Source organism: Anopheles coluzzii, chromosome 2 (assembly GCF_943734685.1).
Source record: "Anopheles coluzzii chromosome 2, AcolN3, whole genome shotgun sequence".
Classification (NCBI taxonomy): Eukaryota; Metazoa; Arthropoda; class Insecta; order Diptera; family Culicidae; genus Anopheles; species Anopheles coluzzii.
The window spans coordinates 91532526-91555542 of NC_064670.1; the positions used below are offsets into that span (position 1 = coordinate 91532526).

Here is a 23017-nt window from a genome sequence, read left to right on the forward strand (position 1 = left end):
TCGGGGCCGATTCTGATTCCGGAACCTATTTCGATTCCGGAGCAGAATCCTGAACCAATTCCGGAGCCGATTTCGGAATCGATTCCGGGAACTGATTCCGTACCTACTATTCAGAATCGATTCCAGAAGACATCGGAGCTAACCAGAATCGATTTCGACGAAAACATCATTTTTCCCATCACTAGTTGGAATGTTTCCTGGCACAAACGTTCTAGAAACACTGGACCGGGTGGAGCCATTCTGTTAAGATTTATTTTCGGGTGCTTCAAATGAGTTGATGAAAGAGGATACGGAAAGGGGGTGAGCAATCGTTGCGATCGGAATGCTAACGAGCATGGATGACATTGAAATTGGTACCCATAAACGGTTGGAACTTGAAACGTTCCCGTTTTAGGACAGAGTTGAAAGAATAGAACGAAACTAAAATGTGTTTTGTTTATATTATGTCTTATCTGAAACAGTATTTATATAAGGTTGTTTGGAATGGTGTATGCCAGCTGTGTCAAACTCATTTCATCAGAGGGCCGCAAGTACAAATTTTCAGTGATTCGCGGGCCGCAAAGTGGAGAATGGAAAAAACCCAATATTTATCTAAAGTACTATTTAGATTTTTATTTTTAATCTAATTGAGTTTTTGTACTACTCGCCTCTTATCTGGAATCGTTTGTTATGTACAAATTCACGATATTATTTTTATATGTGCTTTTTTAATATTAGAAAAAATGTTTATTGTACTCTCAATGTAGTATTAAAATAGGATATTTTTCATTACTCGCATTCTCTTACGGCAGTTGTGCTAGCAAATATCTGTCAAACACACTTTTTCACTGAAGTAGCGGAAGTCTAGCAGCCTGTGGTGAATCTTTTTCATGCAATCCGAACTATCCATCGCTGGATGAATAACAAAAATATTTGCTTGTGTAAACAGCTTTACTTTTCAAAATTGTTGCTTTTATCGTACACGAGGGCTTTCTATCGTTTTTTGTGTGTCGTAGGAAGTTCCGTTCTGTTCGCTGTCATTCCTATTTTTTGCATTCCTAGATTACATTATTTCACCCGAGATAAGTATAAGTAGCCTAATTTTAAACTGTTTACACTTGTAATTTTTTGACAGATCAAGGAAAAAATGTAAAAACTCGTGTTTATACATTATTTTTCGCTAATTTCCAAGTTCCAAGTGTTCTGGTGGCATATTCATTTCTTATAACAATATATATTCGTATTTTACGAATAACTTTTTTTAAATAACGATAATTTTATCTGACGAAGATTCGTGGTGTGTGATCCCATACAGATCGGCAAATCTGTTTTTGACACTTGAAGGGAGATGATTCACGAAATGAGGAATTGAGGACTGTGTGAGCTTATCTATTAATTAGCTTTGTATTGCAAGGCTTCGGCATTTCGATTGTTTTTATCCTTGATCTAAATCCCTTAGGCTTAAGCGTAATCATATAATTTTTGTTTTAATTTTTGGAGAGGTTGGAAAGTACATTAATTCGTCTTGCAGAATGGGGGGTACAAATAATTGCAACTTGGCTACAATCACTTTTATTAACATTTATGGTGGCATGATTATGACCAAAAACAGTGGCTCCAATCGAACATCAATGATGTAACATTGTAAGGTTGGAAAAAATTCGGAACCGAATGAATCCTTTACTCGGCAGTCGGGAGCATGGAGATTGTCAAATTCGGTGGGACAACCGATGACTCCAACGGTTCCGAATGGCTCCTAACGACTCTATAGGCTTCGGACGGCACCGAACGGAACTGTTGGTTTGATTTGGCCAGATTCGACGTCGGAATAGCTAAGATTGGAAATGGTTTTGAGCCGTGGATGCGATTCTGAAATCAATCACTAGTTTTTGCGAAGTTTCGTAGTGTGTGTACCAAGTTATTTTCATTTCTTTTTCGTTTGTAGACAGTTGACGCAAATCTATTTTTCCATACAGAATGTGCAATTGAGTGTGCACAAAATTTTGCTGATAGTCAGGATTTAATCGAAACATAATACGACTGAGCTTGCATTCGATTGAATGATTCTTAAGGGTCTCGATTGATATGTACGATTATGTAGAATAAGTTTATGAGATGTTATGGGTACATTTATGTTAATTTCGAAAAATATACCAACAAAAGGATTGTTCTTCTCTGGAAAATTTAATACACTTTGACGAATAGTAATAACAGATTTATGGTTTGCAGTGCTTTTAGCAATTCTCAAAATATTCTCGCGGGCCGCATTCAGAACCGCGGGCCGCCAGTTTGACATACCTGGTGTATGCCAATGCTTGAATACGGTTGAAAATAAGATAATAACATCATACAAGAGATACTCCTTTTTTAAGTTAAAGTAAGAAACTATGAAAATGTTTTTCAGTCAAAATTTCTTACAAAAGAAATGACATCACTCTTACAAGATTTTTACCCTTTAATGGTATTTGTTTTAACATAATAATACTCCTATGCTATGAAAAATGCACTATGCACACCATTCTATACTTGCTCGAGACGGAACCGACGAACCTCTTTAAGCATTAGCATATTGTCGCATTAGCATCCTAGCACGTTCGAGAGTGCGCTTTCCATCGTTGCATTAAACGCGCCCCATTCTAAGCGTCCGGCAAGTCCGCCCGCAATCACCCCTTCATCCCAAACATTGGCATCTGTGGCCGAGGGCCCAACCAAACGGGAGGAAGGCTTCAGTTACTGTTACTTCGGGGCAATGCTCGGATATCGCGGTGTAACGGTTTTCGGTGCGGCGTAAAGTAGCCCCGGACGCGACACCTGACAACTCTGGCGAACGTACGAATGATGATGATGATGGTGATTGGAAAAGATGCTGCTGATGGCGGTGGTGGTCTTGGACAGAAGTGATGCATTCCAAATTTCCAGCCATGTCATCCAGCAAAACAAGTGGTACAAAAATACACCGACACACTCGTACTAAAAGCAAGCTCAGTGTGCTCAGTGTATTGCAACTTTAAGCAGGAAGCGCAATTCTTTAGCAAACTGGGGGATCGTAATGGGGGAAGGTTTCTTCGCGTGATGCTTTGCCTGATGAAGCGTGAAATGAGCTGACACTTTCTTTCGCTAAGAACAGGTTGCTTTGGCAACGCAAAAAATGATGGCCAGTTTTTACTACCGCGCTCGGAAGCAGTAATTGAATGTTCACGCTGTCCATTTTGTGAAGGCTTTGGCACAAGTGTTGGAAGGTACATAGACATTTAATTTACATCACGAGCTCGAGAGCACTAATATAATGTAATGAGCAAATTTATGTTTTGTGACCGATGATCATGATTGCTTACGCTCAAGTGTAATTTAAGTGTATCCAAATTACACACAACATCGCTCAACAATTGTACGGGATAGAATAACCACACAACTAACATTTAGCACTTTCTGATCAATAATGAGAATTAAAATCAAATTTAAAAGAAAAATAGGTAAGGCGGCCAGATAAAATTTCATAAATTAATTTTCCTCATTTTAATTTTTTGTTAAAATTTTCAATTTTGGCTTTTAAATTATTATTTTTTGTCTTTTTGTATTTTTACTTTACTTTACGTGTATGTTAGAAATTGCAAATCCAACATTAATGATTAGCAAGTTGTTCGTTTTCTAATTTACCGCTTTGTCGCTCTACGTTCTCTTATCGTACTCTTACTGTGCACATTTAATCAAAGACGCGTTTTTTTTAGAAAATATCACACATAAATCAATTACAAAAAGTGCGTTTCAATTCATTGCAAAAATACTTCATCAGATGAGTGGGTTAACGATGAATGACTCGACAAAAAACGTCCTCAAGGCATGACCGTACGGCTGATGATAATGAATATCGAAAGCGGATGTTGCATTTCCCCTCAACCCTTCAGCTTTACCGGTTAGATATTTCATCGGTCAAATAGTTCATTTCGCTGTATATTTTACCTCGTCTGGCCGTACGGTGATGTTGCTATAAATTCACGGGTGGACTAGCAATTATTTTAGAGCAGTTGAACATTTACTGCCAACACATCCCCGCATATCCAAATAGCCAATACGATCATTAGCCAACACCTTTCAAATGACCGACTGAAGGACCTAACAAAAGCTTATACATAAAAGCCAAAAAATAAAACTACTTCTTGCTATGTATATGTATCAATAATTTCCAAAATTATCAAAGTCCAAAGACGTAAGAGGTGGGACTCATGATGATAACTAAATTAAATAAAAATATTATTTAAAAATGAGAATGTAATGAGTAATATCCCATAGCATTCCGATGCGATTTTATCTGAACTAATTGTCGGTATTTAGAGTCGCCCAGGTGGTCCAGTATTTGCCTGGTTTAGCCCCTTTAGCGCCATGCGTGGTTTGCTTCCGATCAAAATCCATCCATCCTTCCCATGCTATCCCACAATGGGCAAAAATAAGCCGACGATAACCTTTCCCACATACTCCCATGCGCCAATGTCATGGCCAGGTGGCTGAGAAAATCAAAACCATATCTCTGCTGCGTACGAAAGCGTCTTATCTCGTGACTTGGTCCATTTTTGCAACAACCCACGACCGGTCACGACCGGGTCAGCGTCTTCCCAGGAAGCACGCGAGAGAAACAAAAAGCTCATTTTCAGGTCGGCCCGTTTGTAGAGTAGACGAAAACAGAAAAAAGCGAAAATTGTAGCAGCACCGCAGTGTCACATCGCCGCGGAACCATTTCCATTTCCGGACCGGCCCTGAACCTGAAACTTGTTGACACTTTCGACGCTCTCTCCGCGCTCCGCACTCGTGCACTGTTGTTGGCCGTTTCTACGCAACAGGGTAGCGTGCGCGCCAGTGCGCACGAAGGCACTAGAAGGAGGGAAACACATCGATTAGGGGCAAGAACTGTGAAAACGATTGTCCGTTAGTTTCGCTTTTTCCCAGACCCCCTCCCTCGTGGAGCGCGTCGGCGGCGGCGGGAAGAAAGTGAAGTGTTTTCGCCATTTGCGCGGCCCAGTTCTCGCCTCGCGTTTGTGTTTGAAGTACGCGGGCGTGTGAGTTACGGATTTGTGCGCTTCCGGCTGTTAGCGATACCTTTCCTTTCCCTGCCTCATTTCCCCAAATTCATTTCGCTGTCCCTCCCTGTTTGGAGTGTTGTTGCGGCGCGATTTACTGATATGGCACCGCGGTTGGTGGTAGTCGCTGGGGAATCGGTCGGAAAAGTGGAACCGATCGTTCCTTCTTCGGCACCGTTTTTGCTTCACGTGTTTTGCTTTCAATTTTATTGGCCCGGTGGACAGCAGACGGCTGGCGAGCGGGAAATGCGTACAACTTCCAGCGCTCCACGCCATGTGGTCTATGAGTGTGTTAGCTGCCGTGCGTAGTTAAGAAGCACTCGCGTCAATGATACACGGTACCTGTCGAAAATTGAATTGTTTTTTGGCAAATGATTACATTTCCACGTGGGGCGCAAGTGGACGTGGAAAAAGAGCTCTCCCCCGAGCGAAACGAACTACTTTAATCGAAACCAGCGAAAACATAGTTTCACTACTTAGGCAGTCGTTTCGAGATTGGACGGAAAATGGAATGGAGTTTTTGGCGAAACAGCAGCACTCCACTTAAAATGGCTGCATCTTTTATCGAGAAGGTAATCAACACCTAAAGTTAAGCTTCAGAAAGACATTATAATCATGTACAGCGTGTTAATTATTTTTATTTTATCGAAATCCTATATACATATATGGCCATGATTAAGTATGGCTTTTAAAAAAAACTATTAGATAGATTCAACGAGGACTCCTATAACACGTATTACGCTTATCCTAATCTTTACTTTCTAAATAACGAAAAGTTCCTGGCTTTGAAATTTCAGTGTCAAGCATTTCTTCAAGCTGGCACACGAAAGTTGTAAATAGATACATGAACTGGTACTTCATGATGATTAAGATAATGAAGATATTTTATACTTCAAAGAAACAAATCAACGCCTTAAGATCATGAGTGTGTTATGCTACCGCAAATATCACAGAATTCTATGGCAAGTACAATTCCAGGTTCAATAGTTCTTTAGTTTAACTAACTTAAAGTTAGTGCTCGATAAATCATAATAAAAAAAAGTTCTTGGTTATCCATTGCCGATGTCAAGATACAGACGGTCCCCGAGATACACGGTTGATCTCGTAACTCGAGTTTCTCCGAAAGTCGAATCTTGTGATTTCCAGCATAAATATCACTAATTTTTGCGTAATTTTGCAAGTTGAGGATGGTTTTAGACAATCAATCAATATTTTTAGATCATTCTGACTGAATTGAACAGTTTTAAGCCTTTTGAAATGGTTTTAAACATTCGATCAAAAGGGAAATTATTTGGCATTTGACAATTTTGATGTATCAAATCAGTACAATTTGCTCAAGTAACTGCCAAATTTGGAAAACCGCGTATCTCCTTATCAGCGTATAAGAAGTACCGTGTATCTCGGGGTCTACCTGTATTTTTAAAAACATGAAATCTTCTCAAAATTTATTCTACTGCTATTTTTATAAAGATTTTTGTTGTAATTTATATTGGTTTATTGTTCTTAATTAATTATGGGTTTTGTTTTGTATTTGTTCACCAGGGTTTAGCGAATCACCTTGCAGTATGTGCTACATAATCCCTTTGTTGCTATTAGATATCCGAATTTAAACCGAGCGGTCCAGTGGTACAGTCGTCAACACAAACGACTCAACATGCCCGTCGTGGATTCAAGCCTCGAATAGACCTTCCTCCGGTAGCAAGGAGAATTTACTGTACGACAGCGTTGTACTGAATAAGTCTCAAAAACCTGTATAGGCCAACATCATGTCCACCAAGTAGAAGAAGAACGAAATCCTATTCCTTCAGTATTATACACAATGCATTACAAAAATATTCGAATACAAGATTTTTGAGCATAGATAGAAGATGTTTTGAAATATTTATTGACAAGATATAGAATTAAAAAATTGAGCCGGTCTCGTAGTACAGTCGTCAACTCGTACGACTTAACAACATGCCCGTCATGGGTTCAATCCCCAAATAGACCGCACCGCCATACGTAGGACTGACTATCCTGCTATGGGAGGGAATCAATTAGTCACTGAAAGCCAAAGCCCACAAGTGGGTACAGGCAGGCCTTGACCGACATCGGTTGTTGAGCCAAAGAAGAAGAAGAATTAAAAAATTATGTGTGAGATTTATGGGGCATTTTTGATTCAAAAATGATAGAGTAATAGTATAGGAAAATATTTTGTTTTATTCGCATTCGCATTCGTAGATTACTACTCGCACACATTTATTCCATTTGAGACAAGTGACAACCGATCCAAATTATCCGTAGCAATTCCTTCTGAATAAAAAAGGATACCTGTACGATATTGTACGCCGTTCAATTTGTAGGACCAAAAACCAATTTTTTAATACTCGTCAATGACAATTGATAAATGTAAAATAGCTTTACCTGTAACATATGTTGAAATCTTTGGGTTCTGATAAAAAACAGTCAGACTAGTGAAATTTCATTATATTTCCATTATTTAATTATTTGTATTCGTTCATCAAATAATAAAAAAACATCGATACACATTCAAAATGCTCTGAAAATATCAAATGATATGGAATGATATCATAAGAATAACAGAAGTATCAAAATTTGTGTCTTTCTATCTTTTTTTTATTCAAATTCCATGGAATGGTATTTTGACATTTATCATACACGGAAAAAGCATTACCACCATTATCATTAAAATTATCTGGACTTTTTGATCCAGCTGCAATCACATGAATTCTCATAATTTTACCGAATGTCTCAAATATTACAAAATCCACGACGAAATAGCAAAAATAAAAATCGCTTTAGAATACACCCAAACATGTTTTACAGAGGTATCTAATATAAACAAAATCAAAAAATAAATAAATAAATAAATAAATATTGATAAACAAAATCATACATTTTAACTAACACTTTAACTAATTAAAACAACCTTTCCTACAATGTTAAGATCAAAATCCATAATAGAATGAAATTGATTGCGAAAAGTCGATTACTTACTGTATCTCGTTCGAGCACTCTCGAGCGTGGCCGCCTCGTTCGCATCGCCGTACGCCTGCAGCAGGGCGCGCTGCGTCAGCTTCGGGTCCAGCGTCGGCAGCTGGCTCATGCGGCCGCGGCGCGACGAACCGCCCGGCGTCCAGTTGGAAAACGTCCGCGCCACCAAACTGGCCGGGTACGGTGCATTGTTCGGCCCGAGACAGTTCGGGCTGTCGGTGAGCGCGTCACCGGACAGATACTTCAGGCTGCCACTTGGGGAGCATTTCTCCACGCTCGCTCCGGCGGCGGCCGGTCCGTCCGACCAGAGCGTGTGTGCCCGGGCGGAGGTGGAGCTGTAGGCAAACTGGGGTCCGTACGCGGGTAGCAACAAGAGGGTAATCAACTGTAAACGAGGGAAAAGGAAGGAAAAACAATATGGTTGGTTAGTAATAACAAATGCCTGAACAGCCCTTATACATGCACACAGTGAAAAAAAGATGTTCCCGTTTTACAAAAAAAAGGTTACAGACCCTCGGAAAAGGTTCCCTCATTAATCCTTCAGGTGCACTCACGCAAATTACGCTAACAAATTGGGGGAGCCTCACCCGCACAGTAACATGCGCTAATTCACACGTGGTTAATTAAGCTCCATATTAGGTGCCCCCTTCCCTCCAACAAATCCACCCTTCGGGCGGAGAAGTGCATTCATCCCGAAACATAAAAATACTTCCCCAGTCCTCTAAACGAAACCGAACCGGAACTGCGTGCCAGACAGCCGTTTCGCTGGCACGTTTTGCTGAGAGTCGGTGGCTCAGACGCGCCTAATATGTGGCCTAATATTTCGCCCAGCTGCACGCCAGTTTCTCACTCTCAATGCAGTGGCGATGATGCTTGGGAAATGGGACCATGGGGCTTCAACAACAACCCTGCAAAAATGTTTCCCCATGTCCACCGGGCTTGGCTGGGGCTGTGGGGCCACTTCCGACGCCCCGTTGTGTATGAAGGGCGCAAGCACCACGCTTCGCAGCCTTTACGCACAACAGCCCCAATCCATTCCATTCGCCGTGCTGCTGCGAAGATGAATCATTTGGGTCAGTATGGGAGTCCCGGCCGGTGGTAATCAACCATGAAAAGCCCTTACTCAATAGCGTCAACAGTGTGCTACACCACCACGGCCTATAATGATGATGCTGCACACGGCTGATGCTGTGTGTGTGTGTGTGTGTGAGGAACGTGACCAATTCTCCTGTTTTCGAAGCGGCCACACCGAAAGAGGGCACCATTTTGCTCAATTACCGAAACAATGCGGCAGAAATCTCCCCCCCCCCCCTCCTTGCCGGGGCCTGGAATTGGGTAGGGAAAAACGGTGGAAATTAGTAACCAATTCAACACCTTTTCCGCCCTGTTGATGGAACATGACGATGAGAGTATCTTATCCGCTTTATTTCATCTATCATCATCGCTTTTGACAAAGCTGGTACAAAACACATCTTCAAGCTGAAGCTGAAGCTTCCCTGGAATGCTCCCTCCCCACCCCACAGGAAGGGGTTGTGTTTGCCGGAGAACCCGTTTGATTTCGGGGAAGCAGAAATTAGGTTAAGAATCATCATCGTTGCGCTGCGTCCCACTAATTTGCCTCCCCTATTGTTCTGTCTGATAATGTGTTGCTTTATCTTTTCCATCAGTACGGGATTGGAGCAGTTCCATTTCCCTTCTTTACTCGCCGCAGAGAATGCCGTAATAATTTGCACAACTGGTCTTCTTGCAGGAAATTTCGCGCAATTTTGGTAGCAGACTTTCGCACATTAAATGTAGTGAGCATGATATGGATGGGACCTGGGTAGTGGGATGGATGCAAAATGCAAAACTCTTCACACCTGCCCCGGGGATCGCGTATCATTACAACTATTTCGGTGGAGGTTGGATAATGAAGCAGCTATCATTAATCAGTTCATTATTTCAGATAACAGTACATCTTCCCACCTTTTGTTGGTCCATTTCAGTGCGGTACAGTTGTGGCGGGAGCGGATAATGAACGGAACTGCCAGCTTTTTGTGTGTGTGTGTGAGTTTTATTACGGAAAAGGCGTGAATGAATGGAACGATTGGAATATTTTACGAAAACAGCAAAATATAATGTTCAAATTCAAATTATGTTGTTTAATATCTCACACATATTTTAGAGCAAAACAATTACAGTTTGTTCCCGAGTTACGCAAATCTTGACTTACGCGGATTCAGAGAGGAGGTTTTCTTAATTTGTCAAATGTAAAATTATTTGTTTTTTTGAGAAAAAATTTATGGCACTTTTAAATCAGAAATATAAAAATGTTCTGCACGTATCGTATTAAATAAATTGCAAAGTAATATATTTAATAAAAATACTCTTTAAGTACTTATGTTTTGGCTGAAAAACGTAAAACTAGACAAACCGGGATATTCGAGTTGCGCAGATGCCTTGGGAACTGTTGCTTTATTTTAGGGAAAATTTGAACTTAGTTTGCCTAAAACATTGACTAGCTTTTTAATAACTGTGCTAACTGGTGGATTGCCAAGCCAAAAAATACAATAAAAAGGGTTTTGATTTTTCAAACTACATTGACTTTAAAGATCCTAAATAAATAGTAGGTTGTCGGAACTTAAAAATGGGTTCAAAGAAAACTCGGGATGCCGTTTCTACTGTTGATTAATTATGCTACGATTTTTTTTTGTCATTTTGACATTGTTACCCTATTACACTTTTACACTTACACTTACACTTTTTTCTGCACATTTTTATTCTTCTCGGTGGTTTATTTCTTAAAACAGTTGGTTTTTGTAATAATTTTTTTATTTACTAAATGGGTTTGTTGTGGACTTTAAATATATTTTTTAATAACAAAAGAAATTTATTTCTTTCCTAATGTTTGGTGTTTAATTTAAAGATTTGTAATGGCTCTTTACATCATACCACTACACTATTTATAAAATAATATAATAATATGATCATAATAGCGTTATTTTCTGTAGAATTGGAAAAATAATCTAAAGAAACAAGAAACAAGAATATTTCAAAAAGTGATTAAAAATGTGAATAATTGCTACAAAGACTTATCGTATGCGCCTACCTCACCCCAATGCAGTAAACATCATCGTTCAATCGTTACTCATTTTCCACGACACATTCGTTAGACTAATTTCTCCATTACGGCACTTCATAGTTTTATTTAGTCATGTATGTTCCCATGTACTCGTGGCTTTACTAACTGCTTCATCCACAACAGCGGCTCAAGTGCAGGCAACAAACGATCATTATGCTGCCCTAACATATTGCCCTTAATTAGGCGATAAAACTGTCTCGGTCATAACTAACGTTCGAGAGTGCATTTTGTTTTGAGGGCAATGGAACTACTACGTTTGCCCCCCGTAGTGGCAGCGGGCAAGAGTTGAGTGAGATTTTCCGCTATAAATTCGAGCGCACACGTGCACGCAATACGATCATTTAAAGTGCTTTTGCTTCGAGATCGTTGCCGCACGATCACAGGCCCTTGAATGCTGTATTCATCACGTGTATGTTTTTTTGATCTTTTACTTTCTGGTATGATACTGCATGCGATAATAAACTTTTTTGGTTGTGATAATTTTAAACAACTTTTCTATCATTCATTATTTCAGCTGTGAATTAATGCTTTAAAATTACACATGGGGCTCATATGTTCGGTTTTGCGAGGGGTTTGCCAACATTGGCAAATGATTTAGTGTTTTCATTAGCAGTGTTATCGTTTGATGTTCTGTAGGATGCTGTTGGAGATTAGATAGCAACTGCGGTAAGTGTCACATACACTGAATAATGGCCTCTTTTTTTGAACAGTTATCTATTTTCCTTCCCTATTCGATTTCAACAACAGTACAATATACATGCTATTTATTAGAACTTTACATTATGCATATTAAGTTATGATAGCGACATGTTGTAATGTTCTTTGTTATAAATAAAAAAAGCTGTTGTAAATGTGATTTGCAAAGTCTTTTCGACATCTTGATTGCTTTTAATTAATCTAACCACCATCATCGAACGTATTGATACCGATGCGGTACGCTACAAACACCCTTTTGAGTAGTTTTTGTGTGGTATTCATATGTATACCATATAAACGCAATAATTCCTGACTTAGCGTTTCGATGAAGCTTGATAAATCAGTAAAATTGTCTAAAAAGTGTTGATCTGATTGCAGCTTCCGTTGTATGATTGCAAATATCCAGAGAATACTTGCAAAATTTCACTATAGATATTTGGAATATTGTACCACGTTAATGATTCATTACACAATTCGAGGCCAGCATTATAATTTATGTCAAATTCAATTATAGAAACACACCCACATTATCGTTCACGCAGTAAAATTACTAATGTATAAACTGTGTGTAAGTGACTTGATGCTAACGAGCGAATGAATTGATTTACGTATGATTTTTGTAACTAAGTTTATATTAAACTGCAACTGAAACATCATTCATTACTATTGTAAGTAATTCTAACTCGATACTGCTATTGGGGCCCTTCACGGCCATTCTAGTCAGCTTTTTGTATGGAGTTTGACAGTTGGAGGCTGAAATCATGTCAACACTCCATACAAAACCACACACAAAACTAGCCTGCAATTTTCAGTCTAGATTATTCTAGCCTCAAAGCTAGAATTAGATTCGAGTACCTGCTCGAAAAAATGGCAAAGCAAGGCATACATTTATCCCAATGTGCATTGAAGAGATCAGGTGATGGAATCTAGAATCAAAGTGTAAGAAGTCCAGGTGGTCTCATAGCATGTTTTTCTAATCAAATTTGAACATCATTTTTTGACAGGACGGGTGAAATTTTTTGCTCAAACAAGCTTTCTGGAAGCTTGTGACGAATACACAAAACAGTTTTAAAATCTTCATTTAGAAACCGAAGCGATAAAAATCAACCTTCTAAATTCATACACCTTGGGATAAGCCCAACTGTATATTATACCCACTTAGATAGCTGCTCGAAAACTGCGACAGAATGCAAACAGCTGACAGGCTGAAATTTCAGCCTACGAACTTAAAACGGAAAGGGCCTCATTGTCAGATAAACAATTAAAGAACTGCTAGGCGCTTTATATTTATTTTGTATACAAAAATTTTTTTATAAGACTGTTGAATCATCCTATGTGGAAATTATCATCGACAGTTCGCTCCAGGATCATCTTTCAAAACAACTTCTTCTTCTTCTATGGCACAACAACCGTGGTCGGTCAAGGCCTGCCTGGAGTACCACTACTAGTAGGCTTGGCTTTCAGTAACTTATTGATTTACCCATAGCAGGATAGTAAGTCCTACGTATGGGGCTTTCCAGACAACGACCAAGTTTAATTCTAATCATAAGGAGTTAAATATAACATTTTGATGGCTTATAAACTACGTAGGAGCTTAAGAAATATTGCTTTTTCAGTACAACACTATCATACCTTGCAAAAATCAATATAACTTTAAGACAAGCCATTTGGCAAACGGTTGAGCTTCGATAGATTCAACAACTCCTTCGCTAGCCATCTTTTTTCTTGTCATTTCTTTAGCACCCAGCTTTGCCCTCTAGCAACATAATCTGGCTGGGAGAAAACGTTTCCCCACAATCACCTATCGGTAATGGTTTCGGTATTTTGCCCTAGCACCTTTCGCTCCTGTATCCCTCCCCCCGCCATCAGCATATGGCGTGGCGTGTGGTGTGTGCCTGGCTAAACATCGTGTTCCAATTCCCAGCACGACTCGACGCCAGTGGCCCACACTTGCCATATGGCATCGGGCTACGGTATGTCACCAATCCGCGTGCATCCTCTGCTCGCGTTCCCAAACAGCACAATAGGAATTGTATTGGCAAGTGCTTGCTGTCCCAGGAATGAGAGGGGTGGCGGGCCGGAAGGCAAGCAAAACTCTCCCTGGGGGCAGCAAAACTGGTAGCATCGAAACACCAGGTTGCATCTCGTACTCGATCGATTTTCTCTTCCCGGCCGTGATTCACCGAGCAACGGGGCGTTCGGGAAGTGTACGAGGATCGTCTTTCGAGAGGTGAGGAGGGGAGAAGAGTATACAAACTGAGTGTCTACAACACGTTCATCTGTTGATTCCTTTATCCAAGCGATGATGGTTTTCAATTTCAATGGAAATTCTGCAGCCCATACACACCGTCGGAAGACACACAAACACACACACACACACACACACACACATACCGTTTTCTCGCACCCTGCATGTGATTGGGTGGAAAATGTTGCCGCAGCCTCTTGGCACGATCGAGCATGACCTCGATTTCCCCACCCTCGTTCGCTTCCCGTGATTGCCTGCGGCAGCCGAGGGTGGCCATTAAGCTGTTTGCTGGCGAGTACAACAAAATCATAAGAAACAATCACAAGATTAACCTCGCGGCTGATTGTTCGGGCAAGTGTGTGTATTGCTGTGGCAGTGCCGATCGGGAAAACGTGTGCACCGTATGGCGAGAATCCTCCCGCGGTTGCACACCGTTGCATTCCGACTGTATGTGGTACGGGAGAGGTGTATGCAAATGTGCGCACGGGAGGATCTCGGTGTGGCGCGCACGGTTGATTCTATAGCCGCCGGCTTCCGCAAACAAAAGGAACGGTTTGCAACCACCCTTTCCCCTTCTCCCCACCCTCACAAAAACTTTCGACATCGACACGGCATCCCTTTGCGCCCGGTAATGATAGGAAAGAAAGTTGACACCGATCGATGGGAAATTGGGAAAGGCCCAAGCGAGTTGGCAAATGATCGAGTGTAGCCGCCGCGGGTGGAATCTGCCCATCGAAAGAGAAAACAAGGGTTTTTTTTCAGTTGCTTTTCCACACGTCTCCCCGCACACAGGGTCCCTATTACGTTTCACCACATGCAATTTGCACGGCCGGCAGCGCCAGATGCAGCTGCTGAAAGGGAAATTAATATCCGCCGAACAACGTTTGGCCCTTTTGCTTTCCTTCGGGTTGATTGCTTCATTTGATAAACACAAACGGGTTGATTGGTTTAGGGCTGGTTATTCGCATGAGGGAGGTTATTGTATGGGGTTTTTGGTTGCTTTTGTTTTCAATTAAATATTGAAAAAGGAACGATTATGGAGCCCAACAAGCGTATAATGAGCAATTAGGGATAATGTAAATAGTAAATCGTTATCGGTTATTGTGAGAGTAGGATTATTGTTTACTAAACACATTTAACTGTATTTTTAGGTCTAACAGAAAATTATATTTGTGAAATCACCAAGGGCTGTGATGTGATGTGATTCTTCTCATCAAATGTCTCTTCTAATTAGTTCCAATATTTGCATTTGATGCGATATCACCACTGCTAATCTTCATAACATTTTACCATACATATCGGTGATATCGCATCAAATACAAAGATTGGAACTAATTAGAAGAGACATTTGATGAGAAGAATTTAATATTCTCTATATTTAAGAAACAAAAAAATGGAAAAATCTAGACTAAAGCTATATTTAAATTTAGTATTTGCTAGCAATTGAAAACACATTTACATTGAGTTTAACAAAAAGTCAGGCCGTGTAGCTTTAGTTTTGAAATTGGAAAAGGAAATACGGCCTAGATATTAATTTTTGGAAAAAAAAGATTCAGTTTTACTTCATATTAAGAACAATAGTAAAACATTTGAAATTTAATTTAATATTTATGTTGATTTTTTCAATCAGATATAAATTTCGAGGTAACCTTCAAATGTCAGTATTATAGTTAAAAAAAAATCAATATATTTACTAAAATGTGCATCAATACTTAAAAATCAATACTTTTACACATAACATTATAAATTAATTTAATATGCAATTAAAACACTTGTAGCCGGTCAGTAATGTAATATTAATAGGGTATATTGCTGGAATTAAAAAATACCCAGAACATATATTTAACACTGGGTAAAAGTACTGCCTCTAGAATTATTCTTTCTTATATTAATGGTTCCAGCTACTCGGTTACGTCATTAAGTGGATTCTTTAAAAAAAAACTCTTCATAAAGCATTTTTTAAACAATACGTTTCCGGAAGATGTTTGGAGATAATAACTGTGTTGAAAGGTTGACGACTACACACCACATTAACCGATAGAAAGAGAGATAGAGGTAGCAAATGTAAATCCATCTTCTTCAAACTTAAACGACAAATAATAACCTAACGTGATTTAATACTAATGGCAACTAACAACTCATAAAGAATGGTTAAATTCCAGCAATACACGGTCATATTAAAAAAAACATATTTAAAGAAAAAGTCTATAAACACCAAAGCCATTCTACAAAATTCTAAAATGCTAACCAGTTTGCGAAATTAATCTTTTTGATGCATATGCATAGATTAACTTGTCTGTCATTTATAATTCGCTGTTTTCAAGAAATTCTTGAAACTATATTAGGTTTTTGCTATTGGTTACTCCAAAACAATAGCAAATAGTAGAACTAATTTCAATTGCATCCATTGGTTTCACCATACACATAAGCTTGAAAACTCCCCAACAGGCAAGTTCAAAGATATTTCATAATCCCCTTTCATCCCTTTTCAAATCAATTACTCGAATTGAAGCGCCACGCCAGAACCGTGATCTAATTATTGCTCACGCCTACCAGAATTGGGTCAGCACTGCTGGGATGCTGGTTTATGATTATGACGCACCTGTAAAACGATCCTTTCCACGATCCCCCCCCCCCCCCCATTATAGGCTATGCTAATGAAGATGAACCGTTCTGTTGTTCCACTTCCTCTAAGCCGGGTAAATGATCTTAGCCAACCATCTGGATCTCGCCGTCCACTCACGCCTTTTCTAACACAATCGTAACGCCACGGGGGGATCCATATGGAGCTTATCTCACTCTAGAAGTCTCCGGCCGGCCTGCATATAGCAGCGTCAGCACAGCGGTGGCTTTCATTTCTACGTCCATATGTTTCATTCTTCGGGGGGAGGCTGCGCACAGGCGAGGAAAACGCACACACACACACACAGACGGGCGCATGTCATGGCTTGACCCATTTTCTTACGGTTCCTCCTTCCCATCTTTGGAAGCTTTAGATTTTTTTTGTGTGTGTTTCAACTCCGTCTCCGTCTCCGTTCTCTTGGTTCATATCTTACTGTCTCGCTCTCCAAAAAGGGTTTAACCGCGTGGATGTCGTAAAACTTTCCAAACCCACACGCCACCCCTGGAAGGTTGCGTACGGTTGGTGGAAGGTGGGAGTAGCGGGAAAAGCAACAACAGCAACGCGAGCAAGAATGAATGGCGCGGGCGCGCGCGCGCGCGGGATGAAAATATCTCGGCTCCGATATTTGGGTCAGTGACAAAATCACCACTCTATCACTCCGCAGCATATTAAATCCGGATCTGTTGTGCAGGCTGCTGGCCGGTTGCTTTCACGCGCTAGAATGGATGCTGCTGGTCGAGAGTCACACAATTTGTCCAACAAATGCGCGGAGCACGCCGTTGGTGTTGACGCACTGCCGTTGACATCTTCGAGCAGCCAGCAGCACAGTTCGGTATCAAAAGACTGCTCTGTTCTAGTGCGAAGAGAAGCTAAGTTGCTGAGATAAAGGAGGTCATTCTTGAGATCCGGTTGTACGAAATTTGTCCACATTTATGGGGCGGAGGAATAGCAGGAAAAAGGAAAATACACCGGCGTACTGCAAAGCGTGTAAATTGCGCTTGCAAATGAACACATTTATTTTGCCACTGTTAAGTGTTTTGCTTCGCGCTTCGGCAGCAACAGCAACCGGACGCAAAGAAAAACCAGTATCGTACGCGTTCTCCCGGTTCTGCCGGTCGGTGCCAGCCGGACACTGTACGGCCCATTGCGCGCTGCAAGAGAGGAGAGATAAGTTTAACGGTACCGTCCCGAGGGTGCCGTGTTGGCTGTTTTCTATGGTAAATCCATTGGGAGGCTTCGGTTTCAGAGTCCTAAGAGGGCTAAGCGTGTTTCCTTCTTTTTAGACGCCTTAACAACAAATTAAATCATTAAAACAGTAAAATTAAAACATTACAGTAAGGAAAAGAGTGAACTTAGCTAATTAATATTTAAACTGAATTATAGGCACCAAAAAGTGTAGGAAAACTCCGATCGTACTTTCCTTGTTCCTTCTCACCAAGGAGGTACTTATGCATTCATGTCACAAACTTAAGACATGATAAAATGCCAAAGAAACAAGGGTCGCCATTAATCAATTTATGTATCGTAAAGCAAATGATCCATTTCGAATCTGTTTTCTTAAAAAAAATGAGACTGCCACTCCTTAACGGTAAGCTAAAAATCAATGTGCCACTGTGAATGGCAACGAGAAAGTCTAATCTGAAGATCGGTTTCAAATTCGTTAGAAGAAAAAAAAACATCACAAAACACGCCACATTAAATTAAAATCACTTCAAAACTGGAACTCCTCCCAAAAAAAAAAAAAAATGACCAAATCAAATTCTACAGAAACGTGACAAAATACGACGGTAAAGCAATTTAGATAACGGTATACTAAGACCAGCGCGCTACTATCTCGCGAACCAACCGATCATGCGGCACAATAGATTATTTGGTGGCCAAACAGGTGATTCGCTAGTGTGTGTGGCTGAGATGGAAGCATAGAAGTAAAGATAAAAAAAACACACACACACACACACCTATTCTGCCACCCAATCCCGTGTGACCCAAATTCCACCAGCTCCCGGTGCTAATTATTTACTTTACTTCACTCATTTTCGCCAGCTCGTCGTCAGCGATACAACACAAAAAAAAGAAACAGTTGACGAACCAAAACTCCCTCAGCACATCACAGGTTTTATGCAATTACATGCGTGTCTGTGTTGCGCGTTCGTTCCGAAAAGCAGCATATTAAGCAGCCCCAAACAGGCGAAACGCTGGCAAGCGCTGGTTAGATGAATTCCGACACGCGCACGGTACACGAAAGACTTGCGCGACGGTGGCAGCGACGAACTCAGTGTGCCGAAAAATAAATCAATCTTTTCGTAAAACAAGGTGAATACATACAGGCTGCCCGAACTGATACTTCTCATCCATATCAATCTGTCGGCGAGCGTGTTCGCTCTTATCGTGTTGTCAATCTTTTTATTTTGTTTTTGCAGGTGGCATGATTTCTCATCATGTTGTGTTTTCAACTCACCGCGCTGGCTTCTTTTTTTATTGGTTTCGTTTCGATTCGCAACCTTGAAACTTACGATGGCACATGATGGTTGGTGAGCGAGCACGCTCTCTCTCGCTTCAACGCGCCGGCCTCAGTTCCCACCCCGAGTAGAGCTGCCTGAACTTGACCGTGGCCAATGTTCAGCCTTGGTGGCTTGTGTCGAAGCCTTCCCATCTCCTTCCTCGCTGTGTGTCGCTGTGTCGAAGTTCGCCCGACCGAGGTGAGAGTTGATGCATCAACTGGGAGTGGAATTGTTTTACGTCTTTATGGACTGGTGTTACCTTTCCACGATTCCTCCTACTTCCCCGTTTGCAGCATTTCACCTAGCAGCAAACGATCGAAACGAACGATCCGGACGGTCGACTCGGACGGCGGTAGCATTTTGCGCAGATTACGCGCGCGCTCATAGCAGCCAAAGCCGGACGATTGAAGGATTGAGAAAACAAAGTGATCTTTTAGGGTTAAATGCGCGCCCCTGACTTGACTGGATCAGGTGGCCATGCATTGTGGGGCTGTGCTACAAAACGCGGGGAACCTGGATTTCATTCAGACGCTCGTCTTGTGTGTGTAGAAAGTTGGCCCGTCCAAACCGTGCGGTAAATGACCGTATAATGAAGGCAATAGCAAAACAGTATCACTTCATTTCGGGCGATCACCATTGTGAATGGGTTTGGCAGTTGCAAAACGGGTTAAAACTGAAGCCCACACTATGTTAGGCCACAAATGAGGGTCATTTAATAGTAATTCATTTGTTTTATTCATTATCAATGTGGTAAGGTAAAAAGGGCGGTTTCATTTTTAGTTTCATTTTCAAAATTGCATTATCTATTTTGAATGACGATGATGGAGTAATAACTTCATTGAATATCTAACAAATTGCCACAGTCCACCTGTGAAAGCCACAACTGGACGAGATTAGCGAATGCAATGCAAAAAGAGCTCGAAGTGGATATTCAGTTTTCTTGATCATGCAAATTAGTAATTAATTTTAACTAATTAATTTATGCTACAGTTTTCAAAACCTGCCACACACCTCATTGATGCGTCATAATTCTTCCCATGCCCAAGGTGTCGATTTGTGTGAAGTGTGGCTAATAAAGTTTTACTTTCGTTCTCTCACCACCTCCCACCGGTCCTTCCTTTTTCACATTCTGTTTGCCCTTGTCCCAATTCAATTTAGCACGGGAACACAAGAACCCAACCAAGAAAGCTTTCCCCATTCCTGCGCAGCTCGGGTCAATCGAAAGCAAAATGGCATTGGCCCATTGGGTATCTCATCGCTCGCCCAGGGCCCACCCTGGCTGCCGTAGCCAATCGATTATAAATGTTTAAAGCGTGCCAATTCCACCGATCGTACGGGAGGCGCCCGCGTCGCATTCGTTCGCTTGGCCGTGCATATTTTGGCTTTCTTTTGTTGGCCATGCCATGGGTGAAATGGTAAACCGATACCACGTATCCATATCGGGAAGGAGTGGAACATCACCACCACCACCCGTTTGGCCGTTGTTTTGCGAAAGTGAACGCCCCGTCCAAAACAGGGTTTCGGCGCTGGCAACGCTGGATGGCCTACTTGCTAACCGGGTGTCATGTGCTTCGGAGTCGGTCGTGCTGCTGCAGTCGTGAAGTGAATTGTGCGAAGCTCCGACCCGGATCGTTCCTGCTGCAGTATGTCACATACACACACACATACACACCGGGTACATTGCAATGCGAATGAAAGTGTTTGAGGATGACAAATGTGTCCCATATTAGGTTTAATAGCTGGTCAATTTGAACGACAATGCTTATGTTGCATTTATTTGTAAATTATATTATACTCAAAATAAAAGTTTGTTTTGCGGGGATTATAAAACGTTAAGAAAGACTATCCTTTAAGAAGAAATAAAGCAGCACAAAGAACACTTTAACTAACGCTAGGGACAGTGATTCAATAAAAACATAAAACGGAAACGTAAAATCATCCTCAAGAAGGAACCGGCTAAACCGCAAAACCACAACCCACACACCGAGCGACCGCGGGTGGGGTGCCAAATGAACAAACCGTGTGCTGTGGGTTCTTTTTCCTTGCCTTTCCTGGTTGCGTATCGTTTCGCTTTCCGCCACATTAACCTTTTAATGCCGGTTTCTTGCGCCTCCCGGGACCATTATTTATTTTTTCACTTACTACTCGTAACGAATCGTCAAGAACGCCGAACTCTGACGGCGGATATGCTTGAGAAGCAAGTGGAGAAAATACACCGACAAAAAAAGGATCGAAAATGAAATAGCTAACCATCGTTGCTGTTGCTTTTTTTAACACAACGAAATGGGGACGAAACCACTGACTGCTCCTGGCAATTGTAGCTTTGGGCCGGGCTGTGGATTTGGTACCATCAACACACACACACACATATACACACTTACAAAAGGCCCCAGTAGAAGCTGCAGAACGCCGTTGGCTGTCAACGTCGTCGTCGTTATGTTCCGGGCTTGGCATTGATGGGATTTTATGTGAATTTTCTCATTATTAGCCGCTATTATCCCTTTCCCTTTGCTATCTTAAACAGTCCAGAGCACGCAACTAAAGTGATCGTTGGGTTGATTTGGGTTTGAGTGAAGGAATGGTAAGCATACGCAGCTGCAACAAGAATCGTACCGTTCTGTGCACATCTAGTGCACTTTTCGAAGGCTGTCAGTGTACTTAAAAGCAATGCAAAAAGCTTCTCAACAGTACAACTTTCAGTTTATATCATAGCTATTAACAGAAGGTCATTTATTTTTGACAAATGTTACAACAAAGTCTATCTCAAAGCTACATTAAAACTAATCAATATTTAAAGCTAGCTGTACGCACATACAAAAGTCCTGGAAATCATTACAAAATGTATTCGGACCAAAGCTAGCGCAATTTCTACGGCATCGATCATACTGGAATCGATGGAATCGATTCTGCTCCAAGCTACAAACAAACTTGCGCGGACCAGTTGGCAATGTCTCGCGCGGAACGCGATCTTGAACTTGAACGGTGTCACAGCGCGCACAGACACCTCAGCGCGGCAAGATACCAGTTTGTCGACGAACCGCAGATACCGACGAAAACTGCTTCACCATTCGTTTCCAGCCGCTTGCTGCGTTTAAGACATGAATGGACGCACAAGACGCAATGGTTTGGAGCGCATCCGCGATTGCAGCAAACCCTTTCCCGAAGAACAATTGCCGTTCTGTTGTTTGCCCTGCTCCGTGGTACAACAATTCACCATAAAGTTGGTGCTGCGGTGTTGATCCACGCCACAACAGAAGAATGTAACGAGCAACTTTCCAGCCCTATCTCCTCTGTGCTGTATGTTAAGGGGTGAGCCAAGGGACTGGGTGCACGATACGGGATGCTTTTTGTATGCAAATCACAGCCCAGCAAATGCGCAGCGTCGTCGTGTTGCGTGTGTCAGATGGGGCACAATGTCATATTTTTTGGGGGGTCGCTGTGGTCCAACCCTTTACGTGTTTGTGTCGAAAGGTTGGCGCAAAGCAAATCAACCATTAAAATGGTTAATCATTTCTCTGCAGGAACAATGGAATGGAATGGTTTATGAAATTATGGGGTTTGCTGTAACCAAAATCGGGAGAAAGTGGTATGTACCAGTCCGCTGACTGAGTGGGAGAGGAAGAAGTTTGGAAATTACAGTCACCCACCAGTATGATTTCGTTTCCAAAGTTGTACAATGAGACGCATTTGAGACAAGAATTGTATAAAAATATTTATCTTTAAAACAAAAGGAATGATGCTCAGCAATTTGGGCGCCCAATTTCCTTACATCATCATTCTTTC

The 23017-nt window shown here is 41.3% G+C and overlaps 1 protein-coding gene across 1 annotated transcript in view; it reads right to left on the reverse strand.

The window, feature by feature from the left end:
* LOC120951835 (uncharacterized) overlaps positions 1-23017 on the reverse strand; it is a 29220-nt gene that overhangs the window by 2483 nt on the left and 3720 nt on the right. The window contains exon 2 of the mRNA XM_040370795.2: positions 8049-8430. Coding sequence (XP_040226729.1) covers positions 8049-8430 — 382 coding nt within the window. The remainder of the gene's footprint in view (positions 1-8048; positions 8431-23017) is intronic.